Source organism: Sorex araneus, chromosome X (assembly GCF_027595985.1).
Source record: "Sorex araneus isolate mSorAra2 chromosome X, mSorAra2.pri, whole genome shotgun sequence".
NCBI lineage: Eukaryota > Metazoa > Chordata > Mammalia > Eulipotyphla > Soricidae > Sorex > Sorex araneus.
This window is the reverse complement of record NC_073313.1, coordinates 293,743,421-293,770,949: the sequence shown is the minus strand read 5'-3', so window position 1 is coordinate 293,770,949 and position 27,529 is coordinate 293,743,421. Positions and strand designations below refer to the sequence as shown.

General features: G+C 39.6%; 1 protein-coding gene across 1 annotated transcript in view; it reads left to right on the top strand.

Annotated features, from left to right (window-relative positions):
• TACR1 (tachykinin receptor 1) overlaps positions 1-27,529 on the top strand; it is a 156,347-nt gene that overhangs the window by 65,524 nt on the left and 63,294 nt on the right. The window contains exon 2 of the mRNA XM_004612007.2: positions 16,734-16,928. Coding sequence (XP_004612064.2) covers positions 16,734-16,928 — 195 coding nt within the window. The remainder of the gene's footprint in view (positions 1-16,733; positions 16,929-27,529) is intronic.

Sequence of the window (27,529 nt, the reverse complement as noted above, 5' to 3'; positions counted from 1 at the left end):
CAAATATGCCATGGGTAGCTTGCCAGGCTCTGCCGTGCAGGCAGGATACTCTTGGTAGCTTGCCAGGCTCTCTGAGAGGGTCGGAGGAATCAAACCTAGGTCGTTCATGTGCAAGGCAAACACCCTACCCGCTGTGCTATAACTCCAGCCTTAATCTACTTAATCTGTTTAAGGGAGATTAAGTAACCAAAAATCATCAGAAAGATGATTTGCCAAAATAAATTATTAGAACTAGATTCTTTCTGATTCATTGTCAGGGGTCATTTTTATTTTTGCTGTGGCACTATACATACCTTTAAGTGTAATTCAACATACCTTTTCCATGGACTATGAAAGAGGGGAGAACTGAGGGCCAGTCTCTTGGAGCTCAAACACCTGTCCCCTGCAGAAGCAACCAACGCACAGGGAAAGAAGGAAGGCTAAAGCGTGGTATGTCCAGAGGACTCTGGGTCAGACCACATCAGACAAAGTGCCTGGGCCCCTCTGGACGAAGATAGGTCCAGTCAACCCCGGTCCTCCCTCTGAGCTTCCTTTTTGCTTAAGGAGGAATATCCCTGTGCCATCCCCACATTAACAGTCTCTGTGCTCCATTCTCTGAAAAAGTCCTGCATGTGTCTGGCATCAAAAGACCCCCAATGCAAGCTTTTAACAACCACTGCCACTCATAACTTAGATCCTCCTTAAAGACAGTGAAACAGATAATCAGGACAGGGTAGTTTGAGAAAGGTGAATCAGGCTTTTCCTCCTCATGCTAACTGAGTCTTGTGGCAAGGAAATTCATTCCAGCAAATCCTAGAAGAGATTTTGTCTATCTCTGACCAATGCATCTTATCCCTTGTCAGCCCACAAGACCACATTTCAGCAATTGCCATCCTTAAATGGCTCCGAGGAATTAGCACATGAGGACTTAGAGGATGAAAAATACTGCTCCATTTTATTTTCCCCATAAAATACGATTAAAGTTGTAAATTGGGTACTCCCATCCCTGACAACAGCTATTAAGCTGACGCCACTGCCACATCTGCTTCTTGCTATTTGAGTATGACTGGGCGTCTAGCCCTGGACCACGCCAGCCACACTGATGGGTGTAAGCAGTGCTTGGTGCCCTGGGCACCCGGTTTTAATGAGGTGCAGGCACTCAGAAGAAACCCCGTAGCCCCCGGACATATGCCCCACACACAGTCTGTTCCCTTGTCACATGCTGTCGCTCAGCCATCACCACCCAGAAAACTGTCTCTCCTTCACCAGGGGCAAATGGAGGCTCTGGGAAATCATTGCTTCAAGAGAGATTAAGTAACCAAAAAAGCAGTAAGTACGAGGCAGGAGAGAGGGAAAGATGTATGTTCTGTGCTGGGGCGCCATGGGCAGAGGGAGCAAGGCTGCAGGGCTTGGAAATGCCGCCAAGGAAGCCCTCCATCTGCTGCGGGCTGGACCACAGGATGGTCTATGAACACAGGCCTGGCGCGAGTTCCCTTTCCAGAAAGACTATTCCCCTCCCGGGTTCTTGCTCTGGCGCTTGGCAGCCTAAGCCTCTGTGTCCCTCACATGTCCTCTCAGAGCTTGGCCCCCTTCTCCATGCTACTCCCAGCAGAGGCCCACAAAACCATGTCTTTTTCCTTTTACCTCTGTCCAGGGAGTAAACTAGTAGGCCCACATCTACTTGCTCAATAAAGGCTTTAGAAACTTGCTAATTAATTATCAGGGGCTGGAGTGATAGCACAGCGGGTAGGGTGTTTGTCTTGCACACACCGACCCGGGTTCAGTTCCCAGAATCCCATATGGTCCCCGAGTACCGCCAGGAGTAATTCCTGAGTGCATGAGCCAGGAGTAACCCCTGTGTATAGCTGGGTGTGACCCAAAAAGCAACATAATAATAATTATAATAATTATAATTAATTAATTAATTTTCAGGACACAATATTTACATTGATGGCATTGACAGTATTGGGTATAGTTACCTCATATCATCACCACCAAGTGCCCAAGACCCTCCCACTCATGCACTGTATCACTTCCAGCCCACCCCCCGCCCCCTTAATCTGGTATCCTTGGCTTATACTCTAGTCCCCAGACTTGATATACCTATACCCTCATTTTTTCACTATACTCCACTATACATTACTGGCACCTGCTCGAGCAAATTGATGAGCAATGAGATGACAAGTGATTCAAGGGATACTCCACAGATGAGTGAGATCATCTTGTATGTGACCCTCTCCCTCTAGTTTATTTTGCTTAGAATGAAACCCTCTAGTTTCATCCAAGTTGTAGCGTACAGAATGGTTCCACATTTTCTTATAGATGCATAGTATTCCGCTGTGTATATATATTCAAACTTCTTTATCCCTTCTCCTGTCTTTGGATATTTGGGAATTTCCATATTCTGACTACAATACTAAGTGTTGCAGTGAACATAGGTATTTATATTTCTGTCTGTAGGCTTACAGTTAGATGTCAAAAAGTGTAATCACTGAGTGATAAAGAAGCTCTGTGGTAAAGATGATATACCTCATTGTTGTTTTCATTTGCATTTCCTTGATAATAAGTGATGATAAACACTTTTTCATATGTGTTTGCCATCTACCTGGCCTCTTCAGGTGTCAGTTTTTTATCTCCCCCCATGTTCGTGGGTGAACTGGTTCCTTTGTTGCTGAACTTTGTTAGAGAGAGGTCTTTAGAATCAATAATTGGACAAGCTCTAATGGGCTATATTATGCCTGGTAAGATATCAAGCAATTCAAAATAATAGAGGCCATAATGCTTGCTCTTTTCTGATAAACATCAAATCACATGTTAGGAGTTGTTATAAACAAGAGCACAGGCCTCATCCTAGACATGCTTCCCTATAAGACCCATTTCATGCCATCTCATCCTTCCAGGAAATTCCATATCACTCCCACTGAAATTCCCCTAACCAACCTGTCCATTCTGAAACAGCCTCTAGTTCCCGTGCCTCCTAGACAGCACAACTCTCCTACCGCACATTGCGCCCTGTATCTTTAGTATCATATAAGTATGTGCCCTTCCTACTAGTCAGGTGATGCCTTTGAAATGTGAACACAGTGAAATCTCACCTGACACATTAGGTGATCAAATTTTGTTTCTTGAATGAATAAATAAAAACATACAGAGGAAATGTAGGTTTGTAGGTACCCAGAAGGAAAATTTTATCTATTATTGACAATGGTTAGGAGAGTCCTGAATACTTCCTGGTAAAGAATAAAGTAAATAGTGGCAGAAGTGAGAATAATTTTAAAAATCAATGTGCAGAGCACAGTTCCTAAACTCAGAGTACCAAGTTCAAACCAATCCCACCATTTGCTGAGTGAAGTACTTAACTTCTCTAAGTCTCGCTTGCTTCATGTGGAAGATGGGTGAAATAACACTGCTTGCCTCAAAGATTTGGCCAAAGGATTAATGTACAAAAAGTCCCTGCGATGGATCTTAACACTGAGCTAGTGCTCAGTCTCTCCACTAGGTGTTTTCCAATGGAAGGGAGGTATGTGAGGCTTTCCCTTTATTTCTTCTTGTATTGCTTGAATTGTTATGCCAAATAGACATAGAGTGGCACGATGGGGGGGGGGGGTAGAAAGGGAGAAGACAGTTAGGAACTTTTTGGTTTGGTTTGCTTTGCTTTTGTTTTTAGGCTTTATTTTGGTCACACCTGGCAATGCTCAGGGGTTACTCCTGGCTCTGCACTCCGGAAGTACTCCCAGCTGTGCACAGAGGGACTGTGACTATATGGAATGCGAGGGATTTAATCTGGGTCGGCTGTGTGCAAGGAAAACATCCTATCTGCTGTACTATCACTCCGGCCCCCAGCTCAGAACTTTTCTTCCAGAAAAAAGAAAATCATCAAGACTTCTACTTCTGGAAAAATAAGACAACAGAACTTCTACTTAATACATATTAAGTATCCTAACTGATGCTTCTGAAATTGACTTTTAAAATACAAATTAGCTATATATTTTAAAAGGAAAAAAACATAACTGTATTATCTTACAAGAAAATAAGGTATTAGTGCTCAGGTCAAAATTTAAATTAAGGTAGAAATTCTAAGTATCAGGTAGAACAGTGAAGCTAACTTTTGTGTAAAAGACATTTGACTTTGACTCTCAGTGTAAAGGGACATTATAAAAAGCCTAAGACTAGCCCAATGTGTGTTGCCTAAGACAAGACATCCTCTCAACACCAAGAAGCTTGGGTCAGAGCTGATCCAGTGGATAGGAAGCTTGCCTTGCATGCAGTTGACCTGGGTTTGATTCCCAGCATTTCCTCATGGGTCCCTGAGCCCACAGGAGTGATTCCTCAGTGCAGAGCCAGGAGTAATCCCTGACGACCATCAGGTGTGCCCCCCCCCAAAAAACAAAACAAAGTAATGATAACAACAAAAATCACATCAAGAAACAAAAGTCTTAAAGATTTTATAAACAAAAACTCTGTTGGCAGGGATTATAAAGAAGATTGCCTTTTCCATCTTGAATCTTGGTGTTGAATCAAAAGAAATTCCTCTGAAAGTTTTCAGTAGAAATGGAGCACAAATATGGATTTACAGACCAGATTCCTATCAGTCAGATAACAAAAAAAATAATTAAATCTCATTCTAAAATCTAGTTCACAGTTGTCCTAGTTAGAAGAGCTGCCAGGTTCTTGACAGAAACTACCTTTATCCCAGGCATCAATAAATTCTCACAAATAAGTTCCAATGAAAATAAGGGTGCTGAACACAAAATGAAGCAGAGTTAAATAAATCGTTATGAGTGAGAATATGCAGTCCACAGAAGAAGACTCACAAAGACTTTGACTCAGGAGTTAACACAGACACAGAATGTACACCATATTTATTATGTATGAAATTGGTTTTTAATCTTGAAAATATGAAAAGTATTAAAAAATATAAAGAATCGCAAAGCATGTTGGAAATAAGCGAGGCCAAATAATAAAAATAAAAATTAGTTGATATAAATCAATGCCTAGGAGTAAATTAGAAATTCTGAGATAAAGATTTATATATAAGAGGAACCCTAAATACATAGAAGAAAACATAGGCTACACTTCACAGACATCAATCACAGATGTCTTTGAAGACTGAACTCCCAATCGTGTGGAAGAAAAAGTAAAATAAGCAAATAGGATTGCATCAAACTAAAAGTCACAAAAACAAAATAGTAATCTAGTATCTGGGAGAAGATATTTGTACATCCGTTGTCTGACAAGTGATTAATATCCAAAACATAGAGAATTCATACAATTCAACAACAGCAGCAACTTAAATATACACACACACAAAATTAATTTTAGGTCTTGCAAGAAATATGTCCTTCTCTCATCAGAAGGGAAAGAGATGTGGAGAGGAGCAGGAGGATAGAACAGAGAGAAAATTCTATCTAGAATTTTGATGTGAGGTGTTGTGAGGCAAATACAAATATCAGTGTGTAAAGCTATGCTTTCAAATTTTATAAAGCATTGCAAGCCAATAAAATTTTGTTTCATAAACAGAATCAGTCAAATGCAAGATTTTTCATAGAAAACATTATTCAAAATTTAGGATGAAGACAAGAGAATTTAAGAGACAAAATGAAGGTTTTGTTCATAAACAAGCTGTGTATCTTTTAAATGCTTTACCTTAGATACTGCTGAATTATACTCCTTCCCAATTTATTTGTCTTATTCTTTCCTTTTTTTTTGTTTTCGTTTTTGGGTCACACCCGGCAGCGCTCAGGGCTTATACCTGGCTGTGCTCAGGATCACGATTGGCAGGGCTCAGGGGACCATAAGGGGTGCCCAGGACTGAATGTGGATTGGCCACTAGGAAGGCAAGTGCCCTACCCTCTGTACTTTCTCTCCAGCCCCAGTCCTTTCCAAATTCTTATCAGTATACTCTGATACAGAAGTTAATCCCTAAAATTATGTTTAGAAAAATTAACACAAATTTTACTGACAGATAGGTTAGCAACTCATGAGAAATTTGATTTACACAATTAAGTCATACAAACCATTGAGCTTTTATTGATTAAAAGCTCAATGATTGATTATGTCTTCATGTTTGCCAGATTTGTATTCAAAAATTACAATGTTCTGGGCCAGAGCAATAGTAGAGAGAGTAGGGTGCTTTTCTACAGGGACAACACGGGCCTGGAATGCTTTTTTGCACCCTCAGGTTATATTCCCAGAAATAGTATTGCAGGGTCATATGGAAGCTCAATTTCTATTTTTTTGAGAATGCCCATATTGTTTTCCAAAAAGACTGGACCAGTCCGTTGCCTTCTATCTTCTATCAAATGTGGTGTGCTACTCTTGGTACATCAGTGGAGTAGAGTATGAAATCCAGGGATTCTAAAGTTTTAAATAGGATAATACAGCTGGAGATGACTTTGGGACCCAGAAACATCTCTTCAGCTTTTTGCTCTCTTCCAAGAATTATTTGTCTTTGGATCATGGCCTTTAATAAGCTTATATGGTGCCAGAGATAATTCGTGGCATGACCATCAGCCTCCAGAAAAGACAGGGAAATGGGGGGAAGTCAACCATTCCCAATTCTGCAAAAGCCTGGAAACTTCAGTCACAAAAGCCGCATACCTGTGTTTTTCAGTAGACTCATTCTCATGTGTAAGGGACTTGTCCTGAGCCTGTGGAGATCAGCTGTGAGCATGGTGGAAATTGAGTTCTGGAGGTTTTCAGCTGCTGGGGCTGTATTGAGCAATACTTATAAAAATTTAATGGAAGTTTGGTTTTATATTTATCAGTGACATTACCACCAAACTTAGTTCAGTTACCCTGAATCATCAAAAAAGATTTGTAAATTTCAATAAGTTATAATTCAAAAGCTTCTATTTCACTTGTATGTATATGATGGCCAACTATGTGTACCACAACCCAGTCAAAGAACATTCTGTTTTTTCCTGGATTTCTGAGGCCACACCTATGCTACAGGGTAACTCCTGGCTTTGCACTCAGGAATTACTTCTCATGGTCTTGGGGAAATATATGTAATTCCTGGGGTTGAATATGGTTAGGTTGTGTGCAAGGCAAGTGCCCTACTCACTGTTTTATCTCTCTGTCTCTCAAGAAAATTTGTTTCCTGTAGGTTCCTTGTTCTAGTAAGAATATTACTTTTAACGTCTATATTCATCTTAGAACCAAAATAAAACTATGAAGTTTCAAAAGGATTTGTGATCATTCTTAAGTGTCCGATATGTCACTTTCCAATAACTTTAAATCCATGACTTGGATCCCAAAGGAATTGAACCATTAGTAGAATTAACAGTTTTTGAAAAACCTGATGACACTAATAACAATTTAAAATTATCTAGCTAATCTTCCAAGTACTTTAGCTCACCAAGCCAACATACTCATAATCATCAACTGAACTTTTATACATATACAAGAAAAATTGAAGCTGAAAATGAGTGGAATTAATTTTAAAAGGTTATTTTACCTAAATGAAAAACATTTCTTCATAACATGATAGGAAATACATTTTCATTGTAGGTCACGTTCTTTAAGCAGCATTATCTTAAGATCACTATTAACTTTTTTTGGTTTGGTTTTGCCTTTTTGTTTGGGGGCCACAAGCTATTAACTTTTGGCCATAGATACTGCTGCTTTTGCGGCAGATATGTGGGTTTCACATATTCTGTGAGACACCTTAGCACCTTAAATGGTAAACTGTGAGTTCAAAATGTGGGTGTGCAGTACATGCATTCAGTGGCCGAGAGCCACCTCCTCAGGCCTCCCCAGCAGAGGAATAAAAAGACAGGGACCACAGACTGGTGGTCAAATATGGCTCAATTAAATCAGAGCTATTAGCATCCTTATAGAACATCTGAATGGGTTCAAGGTACAGGACTGCATGTAGGTGTGATTGATCATTTAAGAGGTAAAGCATATCGATGGAGGCAATTCTCTTGGGGGGATTAACTCAAGGCAATGCTCTGTCTCCCAGGGACATCTGTATTGCTCTTCTCTTTTGCTTGCTACTGGTAAATATTAAACAATTAATTTTACTTCTTGTTAATACTTGCAGTTATGTGGATAAACACAGTAAGAGATATATATTCCAATACTTAGTTCTCTGGGCTACGAGGGGAAACCTGCTGGGCTTTACCATAAATCCCAGACCAGGTACTCAGGCCCCATGGAAGGACAAGCTCTTAAGTCATAATAACTTGCATCAAGGCCATGCTTTTATGCTTTCTAGACTGTCCCATTTCAATGCCAGGGTAGCTTTGCCACTCAACCCAGGTCCATCCAAGTCCCAACAGTGAAGATCTCCCTTTTTTGGAGTGTTAGGAACTATGGAAACCGAAGTCCAAGTAATTATGATGGATGCACAGGAGTAGATATATTTGAGTCAATCAACTCCAAAATACTAGGAACATAGCATTACGGTCTTTCTGTGTTTAAGTAAAGAACATTGCTCTATAGTAAGATATGAAAAGTTATAGGGGAAATATAAGAGCAAGTAATTTACTTCAAATACAAAGCCCAGAATCACCTAAGTAACCAAACCTGAGTTGGGAGATAGTGACAACGAGAGATAAAGCACAATAAGAGTTAAAGATAAACTCAGGGGATTCAAGGTGCTCGCAAGAGCACTGTAAGTGTGTTTGGGGTAGGAAAAGTGGGCAATTCACTGATGAAGCCTAAAGCACTTAGGGTTAATATTTAACAGTAAATGTTTAAAACTAGTCCCACAAATTACATATTCATGATCAACTTTCATGAAAAGCAGAAATCTAGCCCCAATATTTTTTTTATTAAAAATACTTTTTCTCTGCTCTACTTTTTTCTTTTTCCTACTAGGCACTGTGGTTTATGATACTGTTACTTATAGGGTATCATGCATATCACTTTACCACCTTTCAGCAAATGAGATACTTGCTTTGCATGCAACTGACCTGGTTTGATCCCTGGCACCACATATAGTCCTCCAAGAATGGCCAGGAGTGATCCCTGAGAACAGAGCCAGAAGCAAGCCCTGTATACTGCCAAGTATGGGCTGAGAACAAACAAAAATTCAGCCATCAAGACAATACTTTAGCACATTGATACCAGGGCATACCTCCTTGGATGTCCCATCAGAACATGTGTGTGACTGATGACTGACACTTGGATGTCACAACAGGCATACAGTACCAACAGAAATGGTGATTGTTGCCAAAATTTCACAGGACACTTTAGTTTGGCACCATCTAACTGAGCGGAACACTATTAAATGAAGCTGCCAGATGGTAAGGAACACAAATTGCAACATCAGTGTCAACATGTTAATATGTATTTTTAAAATGTCAAAATGAATGCCAAAACCCTACAGTATGTGGATGTCAAGATCTTAAAGGTGGTGATAACAGAAGGCAATGCCGGGGTCCAGAGCAATGGTACAGTGGGAAGGGTGCTTGTCTTTTGCACAGCCAACCGGGGTTCAATTCTTGGCATCCTATATGGTCCCCCTAGCGCCTTTAGGAGTAATTCCTGAGTGCAAAGCCAGGGGTGAGCTCGGAGCACCTCTGGGTGTGACCCAGAAACAAGACAGGAGCCAATGCTGCATTTGTCCAACCCCCAAGAGTGAGGGACCCACTCATATCACCCAAATCCCAGCTCACGATCTTTTCTTTATGGGGAGAACAAGGCAGATTTGTGGGAGAAGGCAGAAAATCTCTCCCATTCTACCTGTCTGCTGCAGGTATGCCTCTGCTTTGAGTTTCCCTTCTATCAAGATGAAAAGACAAGCTTCTGTTTCTTTGAAAATAAGGAGGAGGGGTGGCAGAGAATCTGGGAACCCCTAAGCACATGGCCCTGTGACTGTGGCAGTCTCCCCCTAGCTGGTTAGACCAATGAAATGGGTGCTCAGTCCCCTGATAAACTAGTCTTTAATACTGCTCACACAAAACCTCAAAATTGGTTAAAATGGAGCATTAATTTACTTAATATCAAGGCCATGCTGTATACAAAGTTGAACAGACTACGGTCAACTACTATTCTTACCTACTTGACCAGAGAGGGGAATAGATGATAACGCCCCAACCAGCAAAGTACAAAAACAGCACAGAGTTGATAATCCTGAAATGTAGACTTACTCCCACAAGGGAGTTTCTATTGGAATCACCACTGATTTCAGTCAAGGCAACTATTTTTCCCTCTTGCAGTAATTAATACTCCAACAAAATTGCATCCCAAGCACCTTTCTCTTTGTCCTAACTGTACCACTGGAGCTCATGGGACCCCACCATCATTCTCAGTCTCTGTAAACCCAAATATGTCCTGTGTCTGTCACTACACCTCTCATGTCTAGGTCTTAGTTCTAAATCCCAAAAGTGAAAATGTAAAGGAATTACAGTTTGACAGTGGTATTTTTCTGTAGCTCAGGGGATGCTTGCTAGGGTGTTTGTGTGACGGTCCTGTGCATACCCCTTCAGGTTCCAACTGGTGTCTCCAAAGCAAGCATTAAGGCAGTGTTGAGGAAGGAAGCAGTGGGTAGAAGAGTATCACACTAGTCTGTGGCTCAGTCAATCCTTAGAAAGAGCCTTTAAGCTAAAGGAGAAAATGGGCTTTATTTCACTTGTCTTACATCACTCTGTTGGATTTACTGCCATTTTTCCTTTCAGTTAGGAAATAAACATGCTCTGCCTTTCTGCACCATCCTAGCCAGCCCTGTCTCCAGTTCAACCACTGGGGTGGAATGGCAGTGGAAATTTATCTTGGGATTAGTAGGGTCCTCGTGATTAATTGACGAATTCTTCCGTGTTGCTCATTCCTGATGGTGAGAATCAGCTCACCTAAACTGGGTCTCCTCTACAGATAGAAATATCTAGAATGTGATACATGGTTAATTTCAGGCCTTTCACATGCATTCTTTTATGGAAGCCTAGCTGAAGATTCTATACCTAAAGCATTTGAGAATTACACGAGCCCTTCTTTGATCACACCTGGGGAAAGACAACTCAGACAATAGGTGAACTCATTCACTTCTTCAATTCACTCTGAATTTTCACACACCCTTTTGGTTCCATCTTTGGATGGAACCTTTTATTTTATAATCTTTTTGACTATCCCTATTATCAACTGGCTATTTCTGAAGTGAATCTATTAATGCACTTTGAGTGTAAAGTAAAAATTCATGCTTTTCCTAATTGCAAATAACATTGCAGTAATGAGGCGAGGGACTGTGTCATCATCAAAATGCTTTTGTGGTGTACGAACTTTGAGACACCCCTGTTGGCAGCTCGAGTTGTCATTAAAACAGTTTTGTGAGCTTGAGTTCAGGTGAAAAGTCAAAGTTGCTAGTCAAGTGGTCTTGGTAAAATGTTGTTGCCAGATTTTAATGGTTAGAGAAATATCCTAGGAGGCAAAACCCAATTTATGAAATATTAGTGACCTCAGGCAGAAAGACTGGGGAAAGTGAATGGGAAGTGGGAGGTGAAAAATAAAAATAACTGCTCAGAGGATAGGAAGACTGAGTCCTCCACAACCCCCCGCATGTGCTCAATGCAGAGGCGAGTCCATCAAAAATACTTAAAATTTATTCACATGTTGAATTTCGAGAGGTAGGAATTCCTGAAGGCCTGGGTCTAGAGAGGTCACCCCTACAAGATGATCCTGAATGGATGCCTGCATGACATAAAACGCTGAGCAACAATTGTTCTCATCTAAGAGTCTCACATATATCCTGAGTGTGAGAAGGAACATTTTCATCCAAATGTATTTCCCCTACGCCATTTATTTCACCCAATAGCCTTTCATGAATCCCCTACGTGCCAAGTGCATTCGCATATCCCCTTAAGGTTTCACTGAGTCTTTACTACATCCAATGCTCCAAGGGAGAACAAGACTACTACCAAGGTGAATCAGCCACAACAATTTTCATCAAAGAATCTGTGCTGTGTTGGATGAAGAGAGAAGAGATAGATCAGACCAAATAAAGCACAAGATTAGAGACTCTCACAGCAGGGAAAAAGGCAGCACCTTACCCAGGCTAATGGAGGGAGCTAATGGCTGGGCCAACTCATGAAAGTAAGACACAGTTGGGAGGAGACTGTAAAGGCTGAGAGATCACCTCAGAGAAGAGGTGGCATTCCTAGACATCATGTCAGCTAACTTGCTTGATGACTGTGGTGGGCCATAAATTCAGCCACCCCTTGAGTTTCCACCTTAGTCATTACTCTGAAAGTTAGGATGTGTTCATAAAAAGACTATGTCATATTATCCTGTTTCTGATTTCTCTTGAAATTCACTTCCTACAAATGAGACTAAAGGTCAACTAGCCAGGCTGTTTTACAAGGGAAATTTTATCAGCATACAGTCCAATAAATCAGTCAGAGACTGCTTTCATGACACAAAGACAAATGCATCGTTATCACAGAAACTGCATGGGCCACCAGAATGTAAAATATTGGATAACCATGAAGTAGACTATGTAACCTCACAGTTTTTCTGGTCATTCGAATGCAAGAAGTATCAGTCTCTTCAAGACAAACATGCCATTCCAGAAAAGTGAGAAGGAGGGTAGGCGGGGACCGGACGTGGAGGAAAGAGACTGGAAGAGGGACATGGCAGGAGCATTCTCCTGGCTGAGGAAAGATCCTCTACCAGATGATTCAGAACTGGTGTGGGAGGAAGTTATAAGGATACTTGTCAGATGACTAGAATTCATTTTCACAATAAGGCTGTTTCCCTCTGCCTTATTAAAGAAATGTGCAGCCTTCTGTTTTGCTAGATTTAAAGAACTGTCTGGAGAGTTTTTCTTTTAAATTATAATCATGCAAGATGAAGATGAAGCCTCAGGTGTTTGAGCTGGGAGACAGCACACTGTTGAAATCAAAGCTGAGGGTCCTCACTGCTGCTGAACCAACCTGAAGCGTTGAATCTGACCCCCACCCCACACAGCCTCAGGACCCCAGTCCCTGGCAGCCTGATGATTAATGCGTAAACTGGAAAGACGTTTCATTGACTGCCTTCTAGTCCCGTGAGCACAAAGCAGTCGATAAATATTTATTGAATATATTTTTCTAGGGCTTATGGCGCTTGCTCAGCGATGACTTGTAATCAAATAAGCAAGGATTATTCAGGGTGTACCAATAAATATAGAAGTGTATGTTAATAGAATCTAAGCTAGAAATGTGCCTTAGGAAAGAAACGACATACTTTGGAGGATCAATTGTCCAGAGGCACCAGCCTTGAGGTAAGTAAGAAAGAAGCCCCAGAAGTGAGGATTGTAAGAGGGAAAAAGAGAAAGGAGTAAGAAGGACAAAGGAAAAAAGGGTGATTTCTAAATGGCTCTGTCTTGAACAAATAAAAATACATATATTTTTAAAAGCCAATCTTTTTATTCTCTCTGGCTTTATGTGTATAATGCTTTCATCTGTCACTGAAATGGTTTATACACTCAAGTAACAGCAGAGAGTTAACGGAAACTGATTCCCAAATTGCAATTTTTGCAGTAAAAATAAAAAATGGCTTTCTACCACTCATTTGGAGCTATAGCACCAATATGCTGATGCAATCCCCCTTAAGCCCCAGTCACATTAGATTCTGAACGCTGTATAGCAGCCAATTTGGGCATGCGAACGGGTGTTACGTTAGGAAGTGTTTGTTTAAGACTGAGCATTTTTCCTGAGTTAAACAAGAATTAAAATCTTGCATCTGAGGTCACATAAAAAGGGGGCAATGGAATTACTACTTTCTCTCCTTTGCATCCAGAGCTCTTGGGGAGCCTGAGAAGGTACAGGCATAGCACAGGTGCCCAGACAGAGCTGAACTGAGAACTGTGTCTTAGTAACTGGGTATCCAGCTTTGTAGAGGAACGATCTTGCCTCTGGGAAATGGTCCAATAAGCAATCCTGCTAATTTAAAGTAAAAACTCAAAAATGTTCTAGCAATGGGCATCCAGGTTCATCCTTTCACTGAACTGGAAAGAAGACAAAGACAGTGGGTACCCAAATCTACCTCTGTTAGCTCTGATGTTGCCCACCTCCCTTCCCCAAACAGCCTTCACCACCTTATGACCAAAACGGGATGCTGGTTTATCCTGGAGGAAATTAAGACTTCAAAGACGAGTTCTTTTCAGGAGAACAGCCAGGAATAGAAAGTCCTCATGTCTGTGGTATCCTGGGTTTCTTTTAGAAGAGACCATTGGCAATAAATAACCTAAAGAAGACAGACAATGATTGACAGCATGTTGATGCTTTCTTTGTCCTCCTGATGCTCTGTGGATGGTGCCTGAGTGTTCGCCTTGTAGTCGTTAACTCAGTCAGGGAGACTTGGCCAGAGCGTTGTAGATTACTCCTCCCTCCACGCACCCACACTGTGTCTTTTCCGAGTCTTTTTAAATTCCACACTTTCCTCACTTCTTAACCATCTACATACTTTCCAAGAGGGAGAAGAAAGAGATGTTGGGGGTTTCCTACCTGGGGACTAACATGACTTTTGATTGTTTATGAGAAGGCTGACCTGAGGGATTCTAACACAACGACTAACTTGGGGGTGCTGCTATTAGACAGCACAGGGCCTTCAAACAAGAGTTTGCCTACTGGGGACAGAGCCACAAAGCAGAAAGCTGGGTCCACCCTGCTCAAGGATGCCTGAGTTTGCCCTCTGGACCCAACCTATAGGTTCTGATATCTTCATGCTATTGGCCATATGGAAGCTATAGAAGTGCCAGCACTGGTCTCACTCTGTGAAGATTTCCTGAGCCCTGCAAGAGCCATGTGAGTGTAGAATTCCCTGTGACCAAGGCTGAGGAACCTCTGGGGTCCCTTTGAAGCCTCTGAGGGTGGGGGTCCAAGGCACTTAGTCCCAGAACTCAGCTATAACCTGCCAGAGCCACCACTGGACCCCACTGCACTCTGGACACATGCTCCCCTCAGCCTTCCAAGTTATCAGCCAGTGTCTGGGCTTCGCCCCGGGTGTGGGGAAACAATTTTCCACTCAGTGTGGGGAAGCCCAGCACACCTACCCTGGTGGCCCCTGAAGAGTAAAAGAAGACTCTAGAGCCAACAGGAGATTTCTTTTGTTGGGGGGTGTCCTCTCACAAGAAAATGTGGAGAAAGATATTCTAAAGTTTAGAGTGATGGAGGAATGTTCAAGGAATCCTTAGTTAAAGCTAAGCCATTAAGTTGTCAGAATAGGGAACGAGTCATAAGGAGGAGAAAGAAAGGCTGATTGAGAATACTCAGCAGGTTCACCACAAACCCAGCTAAGCAGACCTCATTAGATTCACCCAACACACTACCAACTGCCCATAAGACTTGAATATTCTGCATCCTCCTCAAGGCACTTCACAGACACCAGTTGAGGTCACACATTCTCTTGTCATGTTTTGGAGCAGCTTATTTATGCACCATTTCTCCCTGGAGAAATTAAAAGCTCCTCGCCCTGAAGGAAATGCTCTGTTTTGAGTTCAGCAGGTACCCAATGAAAATTTGTCGAGTGCATATGAAATGAAATTGCTTTACTTGTAACCCTGGCCTCAGTTCTGGTCCAGAGATCCTAGGAGTCCAGAAAATGTAGAGGAAGAATTATGTGGAGCCAGCTGACAGCTGCAATTCTACTTGTCTGTTCATTTCTGAGTGGAGACACTGACTTTTCTGTCCCAGGGAAGCCGGCTACCTGCATGTCAGAGAATTTGGTGCATGATCCTGAGGTTTTGTCAGAAAATATGAGTAATATGAGCATAATACATCCTCTGAAAAAAAGACATGCGTATTTCAAGGGATAGGTCCATAAACTTTGCCAGAAAAATACACAAAGGGAGATGTATGTCTTTTTCAGTGAAGGTGGCAGAATTTATGTGCTTATAATTGATATGAAATACTGATTAGAAGGTTTATTATTCTTCAAATGTGCTGCACCTGAAAAGCTTCACAGAGATTCCAGCCTGTTAGACACACATATCCAGATGATTCCATTCAATGCCTCATCCCAGGCATAAGGAGGCAGAGGAAGGGCCCTCTTATTTCAAAGGTCTCATCCACCCTGGTCTTTGAGATGCTGGAATGCATCTGTAAAGGTGGAGACCATCTTTGTCTCATGCAGCATGTGATAAATCCCCCACTGACTCCTAGATATCCAAAGAATTGGAGAACCAGGGGCTCATAGGGGATATTTTTTGAAGAGAGTGTTGGTTCATGGATGTTTTTCTGATTGTTGGCCCGTACTACCTCACATACTACACACATCAACTGCCTTTCACGTTGAATGGACCCATATAGGATTGCTTGTCTTTTAAATTGTCACAATGAGGATTTTAAAAACTTGTCATAACACTATTATTCCTTAATCCAGAAAGGATTGAGCCCTTGTATTAAATAAATCCACAAGGCTCTTATATATATCACTGGTAGCCACTGACATGCATACCCATTATGTTCATCCAGATCTCCCCAGCTCACATGTTTTAATAATGAAATACTAGAAGACTCCTGAAATGCTGTATTAGAGAGATAGTACAAGGTTAAGACACTTTCCTTGCACATGGCTGACCTGTGTTCAATCCCCAGTACCTCATAAAGTCCCTTGAGCACCACCAGAAGTCATTCCTGACCACACAGACAGAAGTAAGCCCTGAGTATCATCAAACATGGCCTAAACCACCACCACCACCATCACCATACCTAAAAGTTGTAAAAGCCGGTGATAATCAAGACATCCAGGAATTATTCATTGGCAGGAATGACAAGCAGTTGCTAATACAGGTTTGAATGACTAAATTGAAACTCTGTTCCTCTCTGTTCCAGATACATGGCCATCATCCACCCCCTCCAGCCCCGACTATCAGCCACAGCCACCAAGGTGGTCATCTGTGTCATCTGGGTCCTGGCTCTCCTGCTGGCCTTCCCACAGGGCTACTACTCAACCACAGAGGCCCTGCCCAACAGAGTGGTGTGCAGGATCGAGTGGCCAGAACATCCCGACAAGATTTATGAGAAAGTGTGAGTAGAAAGTGCATTGAGCTCACTAGGCTGTTTTTACATATTTGGGTGTCGTGCTTCCTTGTTCTTTTGTCTATTAAAATTTAAAGTTTAAGTCATGCTTTTCTAAATGCACAATAGGGCTAACTTTTAAGAAATGTTTGGTCAGTGATTTTGTTGTAAAAAGTCAGAGTGCGTTTTTATACAAATCTTGATAATAGAGCCAACTTCACACCCAGTGATTGGGAATAACCTACCGATTAGGAAAGGTACTGAGTATGCTGTGAGTGGTCAATAAAATGTCATTAAAGCTGCATTTGACTTCCTCTATAAATATTCCTCACAACCACACTGCTATCAGTTGATATGTCCATATTTCCATTATTTCTCAAATACTATTCTGGACTTTGAAAGGGTTTTTTTAAAAAAACCTAAACCCTGAATGCTGTTATAGACAGTTTCTGCATTTTTGACTAGGAATTTTTCCTTAAGTTACAAAGTGCCAGTCTACCCTCTCAAGATGGGAATGACCCTATTGCTCTCGCTCCTCAATTCTCAGACTGCTGGGAGTTGATAGATGACATCCCAGGTTCCCCTCACCCCTCCGGTGGGATTTTACACTGTGTTCAAGTTTCCTCTTGGGGTTATGCTCCCAGTGGCAGCCAGCTCAGTGATGTTGTTATTGCCACCATCTTTTCCCCACACTGCCCCTTCCATTCCTCACCCAATCCTGAAGTTTCACTCTCCTAAGTAATTTCTGTGCACTTGAATCTTCAGTCCATCTGCTTCTGGGGAAAACCAAATTAAAACGCCTGCCTTCTAGGATTTGGTTGTGGTTGGAGAAAGCTGACTTATACATGTAAACTGAATTAGAAGGTGGGACAAATGCATTGAGCTCACTAAGGATGTGTAACTTACCTTCCTGGTGTCTGACTGATCCCATCTGGGACTTTTCAAAGCTATCCTGTCAATTTTTTCCTAAACTTTTTATCCTAGAGAAACATTGAAATGGCTTATGCTTTGTTTTGTTCTGTTCAAGTGAGCCATGATATGACATTTATATCACCATTCATCTCTGGACTCAGAACACATTGGTAATACAGGTTCTTTTGGAAATTATCTATGATTTTCTAATCTTGAGTATATTATGTAAATTGTAGAAGAAAACTGGTATAAACATCTAGGTTTGAATTACAATATTGAAATATTAGGTAATGGTTGCAGTCTCATGGTTAACGTGGAAGATGAGAAGGCACTGTCTTCCAAAAATGATGCTGTGAAGAATAAATAAGACAATGTAGATAAAAATATATATAAATAAATGAGCAGGGAAATTTATTTCACCTTGTAAGTTATGAAATGCAATGCAAGAGGTCATATATTGTTACTGAACCAAATTCATCAGACATCATTATAGGCCTCTAAACTTATTAAACAGTAAAATGAGAGACTCTACCTGTCAGCCCCAAGATTTACGGATCTGAAAGCTTGTTGTACACAGTTATAAGGCTGCATCTGTTCTGCAAAACATTAAAATGTGATTTTCCAGAAAGCAGTTTATAACAGCGCAGACTTCTCCTTCTAGACACAGACAGTGAGATTAAATCAATCAAGTAGGTTGTGTGGTAAGTGGGGAGACTAAATCTCAGCCTAGAAGAATGAAGGCCTTCAAAATATTCTTTCAATGAAACCCCAAACCCGAATAAGGTCTCAGTAGGTGAAAGAGGATAGTTGTATAAACTATACAGGACCCACAGGCACGTGCAAACCAGAAGGCTCCCTAAAAACCAGGAATAAAATGCTTCCTGGGAACATGGTGGGTGCCTCTCTGAATTAAAGCTCAATGATCTCAAAATCCACATCATGGATTGCTACTCAGTTCTGAATTCTTCTTACCTTTTCAAAGTCTGGATCACCTTTTTGTAAATTTTAAATATTCACAGTTCTTTTTTCTTTTCCAACAGTTTTAATATTTAGCTTAAAAATCAAAGTTTACCTTCCCATAGACCTCTGGGATCTAGTCCAAGAAACAGTGGTATTTAAAGTCTTATTTTTGAAGTCTTATTTTTTGGTTGCATTTTCTTACGAATGACTAGAGAGCTCCTTTAGGGCCCAAATACAGTAATTTGAATAGTCTAGTTTCCTCAATTTGATCATTTAAGGTAACTGCTGCTTAATACTGGGTTAGAATTGCCATCATTTATTTCATGATTTTTAACCTAAAAATTAGTCTGAATCAGAACATCTTATTTTATTCATTCAAGATGTAAAAATTGTTTAATGACATATATGGCAATAATAAGCCGAAGTGTCTATACTTACCCATTCCTATAGTTACTGTGATAGAAATGTAAGTCAAGTGCACATAGGAAGCTCTGTTCAAGTCTGTTTTCTCTTTCTCAGCATTCTTTATAATGCATTATATTTTAAGGGAAATAGAAATTTTACCAGTTCTAAACTGAGTACTTAATTATATTCTCTTTCACATGTAACTTCTGATGACTACTTCCATTTGAGAAAGAATAGTAATTAAGATCAGAGAATAGGCTCTGAAGTCAGATTAATTGATCAACTCCCAGCCACATCATTTGCTAGTTTAGTCCTAGTGAAAGGTATTTAAAACTCTAAGTCTTATGATACATTCTATATAAAGCTACTAAGATACGTTGATAAGCTGTGTGCTGGATGCTTGATGCAATGCCATGCACATGGTAATAGCATGATGAGTTTTAGCTACTGTTATTAGTATTATTAATTGATCTGGGCACTTGGGCATGTAACTAGCAGCAGTTATGGGCATATGCTTAGGTCCAATTTGTCTGATGAATAATTTGTGCCAGCTAATTACGTTAAAGATTTATGAAAAATCTTCAATTGGTACATTCTCTTCTGGTTGCTGGTGTGTCTCAAACTCTGGCCATTCATCCTTCAGAATCTTCATTAATATAAAAATTAAATTACACACTATTAAAGAAGGGCATTCCAATAAAAGAACAGACAAAAGTTTTGAACATGAATTTCACAAAAGGAAGTTTCCAAATGGCAAATTAATATATGAGGAGACACACAATTTCATTCATCACCAGTTAAGTGTAAATTAAAATTATAATGAGTTCATACCCTATTTCCATAAGACTAGCAAATATTAATAAATCTGACAAAACCAAATGTTTAGAAATCTTTGGTAGCATATAAAACAATGAGAAGTTTTGTGCAATACAAAAGCCACAATGTAAAATATTTTATCATACCTAGAAAAGAAACAATTTCCTATATAATGAAGAAATTCCATTCATGTGTAATTACCCCAGAAATATTCATTTATGCATGCAGCCAAATGCATTTATCATAACACTCTTGTTAGCATTGGTCTTAATGGCTCCAATTAAAGATATTCCAATTGTCCATAATAGATAAGATAGGTAAAAAATAAATGGTGAATCAAATGTAAATGGAAGATTACACACCTAATAGAATGAATAAAATATAGTTCTATCCAACCCAGATGACACTTGTAATAAAGTTTTAAAACAAGCAAAACAAAAGTATATTTTCAGGAGTATGAAAGTAGATGAAAGAAGATAAAGTCAAGTAAGGAATCAGTCAGCAGGAAACTGAATGTCATAGTTATCTCTCCTGGGAAGGAAAGTGTGTGATCATCACAGGATCACAAAGGAATTTCAAATGATTCCTTCATCACGGAGGGACACTTAGTCACTTCTCAGCTTTTGGACTAAGAACCAGTGAAGTGCTGAGAGACAATTAGAGATGCTTCTAAAGGGAAAGTCTGCATATATTCCTTGAGTTCTGTGATAGCAGTATAAAAGTTTGCTTAAATTACTCATAATACTTAGTAATGTGATTTATGCACTTTTCCTGGAATGTTTCCATTTTTTTAGGGTATGATTAAATGCCACTCCAAGTTTGCTTTATAAACTCTCTAGATACTGCTTCCATTGGTATAATGCCCTAATTTCCTCCTTGAGAAGTGGTCCTCTGAGTTGTGGGGCTTGCCTGAAATGACATTATTCACAGACGTCTGAAAACCAGAGGTCTAGATAGATGCACCTCACCTCATTTTTGTGTTTTCTTTTACCCCCTGCACTTTGTCAGCCAACTCCCATGCTTCAACTCACTTGAAATTTCTACATTGGACCAAGAAGACACAGGACAAATGTCTGCCTCTGGAGGGATGTAGAAATGTTAACTAGACAGTAAGTCCCCTGCCTGACCCCTAGCACTCACCCTTTGCTGCTGTCTGCTGGCAACTTCTAGCTACAAAGTGCAATGGATGGACAGTGCATGTTCCTGTGATATCTTTAGCTGTCCATGCTTTGATAATTTATGAAAGGATCTAACATTGATGATACTCTTTCCAGTCTTTGATATCTCCATCTTTGATATCTCCAGGGAAATAGTTTCCTTAGAAGTGTCATCTAGACATACAAATACATACACAAATAGAGATGATTTTCCTCTTTGTACACAAAACATAGCTTACTATGTTTTCCACACTGTTCTGTTCTTTATCATGGCTTCCTTTTTAATAAGATATCTTGGGCACCTGTTCATATTAGTTCAGAATGAACTGCTTCAGTTTCTCAGCTTCAAGGTATTCTGTGTTATGAATGTATAATATTATTTAACTTGTTACTTTTGATAGATTTTGGGTTGTTGTTTCCTGATAGAGAGTACTTCCATGAATAATCTCTGCATATGTCATGCAAGGTTATCTATAGACTTAACATCTCAAAAGGGAAATTTTTTTAGCAAAAAGCATATCTCATTTTAATTTTGATGCTTTCCTTTCATAGGGGACTATGCTAATTTCCAGTCCCAACAGTTAAATGTGAAAGGCATTGTTCTCCCTAACTCACAGACTATATTCAGGCATTTTGATTTTTGTCCAGCTGATGGAGCAAAGTTATATCTCATTATGGTTAAAATTGCATTTCTCTTACAGGGTTGTCACTGAAGATCTTCTCATAACTTAAGAACCACTCACATATATACATATGTAATCTGATGCTTATTTCCGGAGCAATAGCACAGCAGTAGGGCATTCACCTTACACATGGCCGACCCAGGTTCGATTCTTCCACCCCTCTCAGAGAGCCCGGCAAGCTACCGAGAGTATCTCGCCCGCACAGCAGGCCCTCGCAAGCTACCAGTGGTATATTTGATATGCCAAAAACAGTAACACGTCTCAAAATGGAGACGTTACTGGTGCCTGCTTGAGCAAATTGATGAGCAACAGGTGACAGTGATATCATGAACAGACTTCTAGGTCACTAAACACATTTCCACAGGGCCAGAGAGAAAGTTCAGGAGTGAAGGTGCTTGCCTTGCATCCTGCTGACCCTGATTAGAGTCCCTGGAGCCACAGAGTCCTCTGAGACACCGCCAGGGCCATTCTGAGCAGAGTCAGGAACAACCACCTAACATGTTTCTACAATTTAATGTGAAAACACATAAAATAACATTTTAAATTAACCCCCAATGTAAATTGATATTAGTGATTTTTATTAACTGATAGATCAAACAAGCAGCTCAAAACGGTTGCTTCTTCCTCCAGCTCTAGCCTCCTGGGGGGTTGGCTCCGTAGCCTCTGCTAGTCCATGTCAAATATACAATCTGCAGTTACAGAAATGAATGCAAATGCCATGGAATTTTGACTCATTATTGATAGAACATTTTTATCATTTAGAGTTGAGTTCTGCGATCATTAACCATCTGGAAGCTTATCAGCAGATACTCCAAGGTAACCACAATACTTATTCAAACAGTCTTTAAAAAATAGAAATCAAACCCCAGTGCCATAGAACAGACAACTGGATAAAGAAACTATGGCACATCTATACAACAAATACTACACAGTCACCAGGAAAAATGGAATTCATGTGTCAGTGGGTGGACACAGAGAATATCATGCTGAGTGAAGTGAGTCAGAGGGAGAGGGGCAGACATAGAATGATTGAACTCATTTGTCGGATATATACATATATATGTATATATATATGAAACATAGTATAAGACTAATACCCAGGGACAGTAGAAACAACAGCCAGGAGGACTGATCCATTGTTGGAAGCTGTCACAAGTGGAGGGGTGGGGAGAAAATCTAGAATAGAGAAGGGACCAGTATGATAAATATAGCCAGAATGGTCACTCTGGACAAAAACCGAAAACTGAGTGCTGAGAATAGGTAAAGGGACAAACATGATAACCTTTCAGTACCTGTATTGCAAACCATAAAGTCCAAAAGGAGAGAGAGAGAGAGAGAGAGAGAATGAGAGAGAGAGAGGAGAATAAAGTGTCATAGAGGCAAACTTGAGGGAAACTGAGGACATTGGTGGTGGAAAATATACACTGGTGAAGGAATGGGTGATAGAATATTGTATGACTGAAACCCAATAATTAGCAACATTGTAACTGTGCATTTATGGTGATTCAATTTTTAAAAAATTAAATTTAAAAACCTATAAAATTACCAAAAAACATAGAGTTCATTAAATTTAAAGATTTCATGGGAGGGGCTGGAGTGATAGCATAGTGAGTAGGGTGTTAACTTTGCACGAGGCTGACCTGGGTTCAATTCCCAGCATCCCATATGGTCCCCCAAGCACCGCCAGGAGTAATTCCTGAAGGAGGAACCTCTGAGCATCACCAGGTGTGATTCAAAAAGAAAAAGAAAAAAAGATTTCATGGGAAACCAAACTAACTCTTCCTGGTGGAAAGGAAACACAGTGAAAAGAAATGGAAGATATGAAGAAGCAGCATTTGGCTTTGCAAAATGCATCGACTCCCCTATTCCAACTAGAACTCCCTCTGTTCAAACTAGAGCATATACTAGTAGCTTGCAAGGTTCTTCAGAGTCAAGAGTCAAGTCCACTGAGACGCTGAGGCCAGCAGGTTGCAGTGGTCACAGAAGGTTCTAGGGCAATATCCCTATGGACAAGAAAGATTAACGAGCCCACATTTCTTTAGCAGAGGGCCACTACGAAAGCCAAGAAAAAGTCTATTAGGAGGATGAAAAATGAGAACGGAATCTGAAAGAATGAGATTTAGACAGCCTGGGGAATTTTAGCCTCTCTGAATCATTTATTAATATTGGTCATATGTCATTTTCTGTTAATTAAACTTGTATATACAAAACTTTGTGGTAGAATTTTAGCATGATGTTAAGACATACCTATTCTGAATCCCAAAGACTAACACTAGTAGTGGACAAGAAGATAGCATTATAGCTCTGTTGTCCCGTTGTTCATCGATTTGCGTGAGAGGGCACCAGTAACAATCTCCATTGTGAGACTTGTTGTTACTGTTTGTGGCATATCAAATACACCACGGGTAGCTTGGCAGGCTCTGCCATATGGGCAGGATACTCTCAGTAGCTTGTGGGGCTCTCTGAGAGGGACAAAGGAATTAAACCCTGGTTGGCCACATGCAAGGCAAATGCCCTACCTGCTGTGCTATCGCTCCAGCCCTGGCAAGATGTTGTCAGAAAACTGCATCATTCATGAATGTTCATCTTGAAATTTTGCAGATGTGGGCATGAGTATGAATATATTAGCTCCAGTACTCTTATAGATACTAATAACAGAGACTGTAAAAATATACCACCATCATCATTTAAGCATTTCTTCTTTTGTACACTAGAACCCAGAATTAGAAATTAGTTGAGGTTGTTACATTTATACATATGCTTTACTTATATATATAATAAAGAAAACTCAAAATCTCCCCATTGATAGAGAGTGAGAGGGCAAAGGAGAAAAGGTACCTGCAGTTTTACATCTCAAATTTTCCACAAATGAAAAATAAAAGTGTGACTGGGTCCTCTGCCAAACTCTTCCTGGCCTTGGCCAAAGAGGTGTCAGCATATTTGTTTCCAGGATTAATTGTTTATGCTAGCTTATGAATAATCTCTTCCCTTGACACATACTACCGCTACAGATACTACCCAGGGTTCATCGTCTTGTCATCACTGTTGATGAAAAGCAGTTAAACCAAAAATGAAAAGTTCTTTGATACTTCAGGACAAAATGGTAGCATAATAACAAGCCCTTAAGCCTGACACCTAGAAAGTGATGGTGGAGGAAGCAGAGGCGGGAGAGGGAGAGGAAGAGGATGGAGAGAAATCTAGGAAGTAGTTTGATACAGAAATGAAAGTGGCTGCCATATAAATGCCAGAAATGTTACTACATTTCTGATAGGTATTGTGCAGATAAAGTCTAGTAGAAGACAGTCAGCAAGGGCAGTTATGGGTAATGTGTACTAGCAATTCCTAATTTGGAGTTTGAGAAAGATGGACCACCCAATTTCAGATTTTGGGGAACTGCCAAGGTTAACTTCCAGAGGCAGCTCGCATAATAAAATAAAAGAAAGAAATGTTAAACAGGCCAGAGAATGCAACTGACAGTAAGATAAAAAGATGGCCTTCTCCAAAACTAGTTTTTAAGTTGATACAAAGAGGAAGAATTGGAAATACTATTAAATAATTAAAAAGTATAAAAAAGTTCTGAGACAGAAAACTTTCCTTCAAACATCATATAAGCTCTTTTACAGTTCAGAAGCATGTGGAAATCTGGCTGCTAAATTGCATGTATTTCACATGACTTAACTCAAAAGAGAGGACAAAAAAAAGAGCCCCAGAAATGAACTTCAGGGCTAATTCCATTCACAACTTGAAGCTTTAAGTTGGGGACCATTTTGTTCCAGAAATCAAATCCAAGACCTCCAAGACCTGCTACATGCAAAGCTCAGCCCATTGAGGTATCTCTCTGGTCCCAAAGCTGTACTTACTTCCCTCACAAATTGAAATCACTATAAATTTTAAATCAGCTTTATCAGTTAATATACTTAAATTATAACACTCAAGACAAGTATAATTAAAGGGAACGCTGGTTTAAATGCAGGTATTGGTAGGGAGCCAAATATGGATATGTTCCTAAAATTCCATATTTTAAGAACACTTCATGAGAAAGTTCTGCAATTGACCAATTGAGAGGGAGATCCAGTATATGAGACAAGCTGTTACTGCAACTAACAAAGAGGAAATTTTACGAGTAAGAATAAGAAAAGACTCAAACACTTACTCATAAATGAATATAAAAAACTATATTCCAATAGTGAATATATTTTTTCTTTTTCAGCTGTCTCAGATGAAATGTAATGAATATGCTAAGTATGATCCAGGTTATGGGGACAGCGGGTGCAGTTATCAGGAGGAGAGTTTAATAATATCTAGGAAGTTCCTTTAATGAAAACTTAATTTACATCAGAATTACACTCTTAGAAAATCATAAGGGCAAGAACGTATTTGCCAATAGCTTTATTTGTAAGGCTGTCAAATTAAAACCAAATGCCCAATAATAAAAGAACCAATTAAATCAATGATAGATCACCCACAGAAAGGAAAAGTATGCAGTCATTTAAACTAGTGTTGCACAATTGGGTTAATTAATATGAAAATATAATCATACTACTCTGATCAGTAAATAAAATAGGGATTCAAAGTAATAGGTATAGCATAATACCATTTGTATGATTCATAAAATATACGCTCACTTTAATAGATTACAAAGGAAAAATTTGGAAGATATGCAGTGAAATAGTGCCCAATGTTTTTGCTATCTTGGCAGTGAAATTGCAGGTCAAATTAAAAAATTTTTTTTGGTTAATCTGCAATTTTAGTTCCTTCAAGCTGAATATAAATTATTACCAGCAATAAGTTTTTAAAATTAGCAATGCAAAATGTTTAAGGCATTCACTGCTGGAAGAAAAATATTGTCATTTCAAGAATCTCATTGGGGATGAAAAATGAAATAAGTTAATATTTTAGCAACTAAAATATAGTTTGACTAATTTTAAAATTATTAGACCACAATCATTTTCTCCTTAAATTCTTTATACATTGCTTCATGGCCTCCAGACATTTTGTGAATGTGTTTTAACTAATTTAATGACATCTGACTTTTTTCATTACATAGTGATTTCTGTCTGCATGTATTTAACATTTTTATTACTCTTTACTTTTTTAAATATACCAGAATAAAAAATAATAAAATACACAAGAATATATGCATTTTGGAGGTTTGTATCATGTTTTTCTACCATTGTGAAGCCTCCTAATCTATAGCCAGTCTCTAGTCTAAATACTCTTAAAGTTCTTATGATTTTTTTAAGAAACAGTTGCAAATTACCTTCCTTCTGTTCTGCTCTCCTTTTCAGAGTTGATTCTGTGCATAAATTGTTTCCCTCACATTCTGCTCTCCATAAACCTTACTATTTTATTTAGTCACTTAGTAACTTTACTGGTCCTGGGTATATTCTGAAGCATTTCTGATAAAATTGTAAAATCAAATATTATCTGCTCTTCACTACTTCCCTTGAAATTTTAGTTCTATAATCATGTTTTCATTTAGTTCTATAATCAGTCTCTGCCCTTTTCATGATGCAACAGACTCTCAAATCTTGTTTTAAAAACAAATAAGAGATTACCTGGAATCCCCACCTGTCTTTTGAAATAAGATCTCTTACAAAGAGACATTTCCTTCTTCCCCACATTAATTCCATTGTCAGTTCTGCCAAAAATCCAATTACTTTCTCTCTTTGCTCAT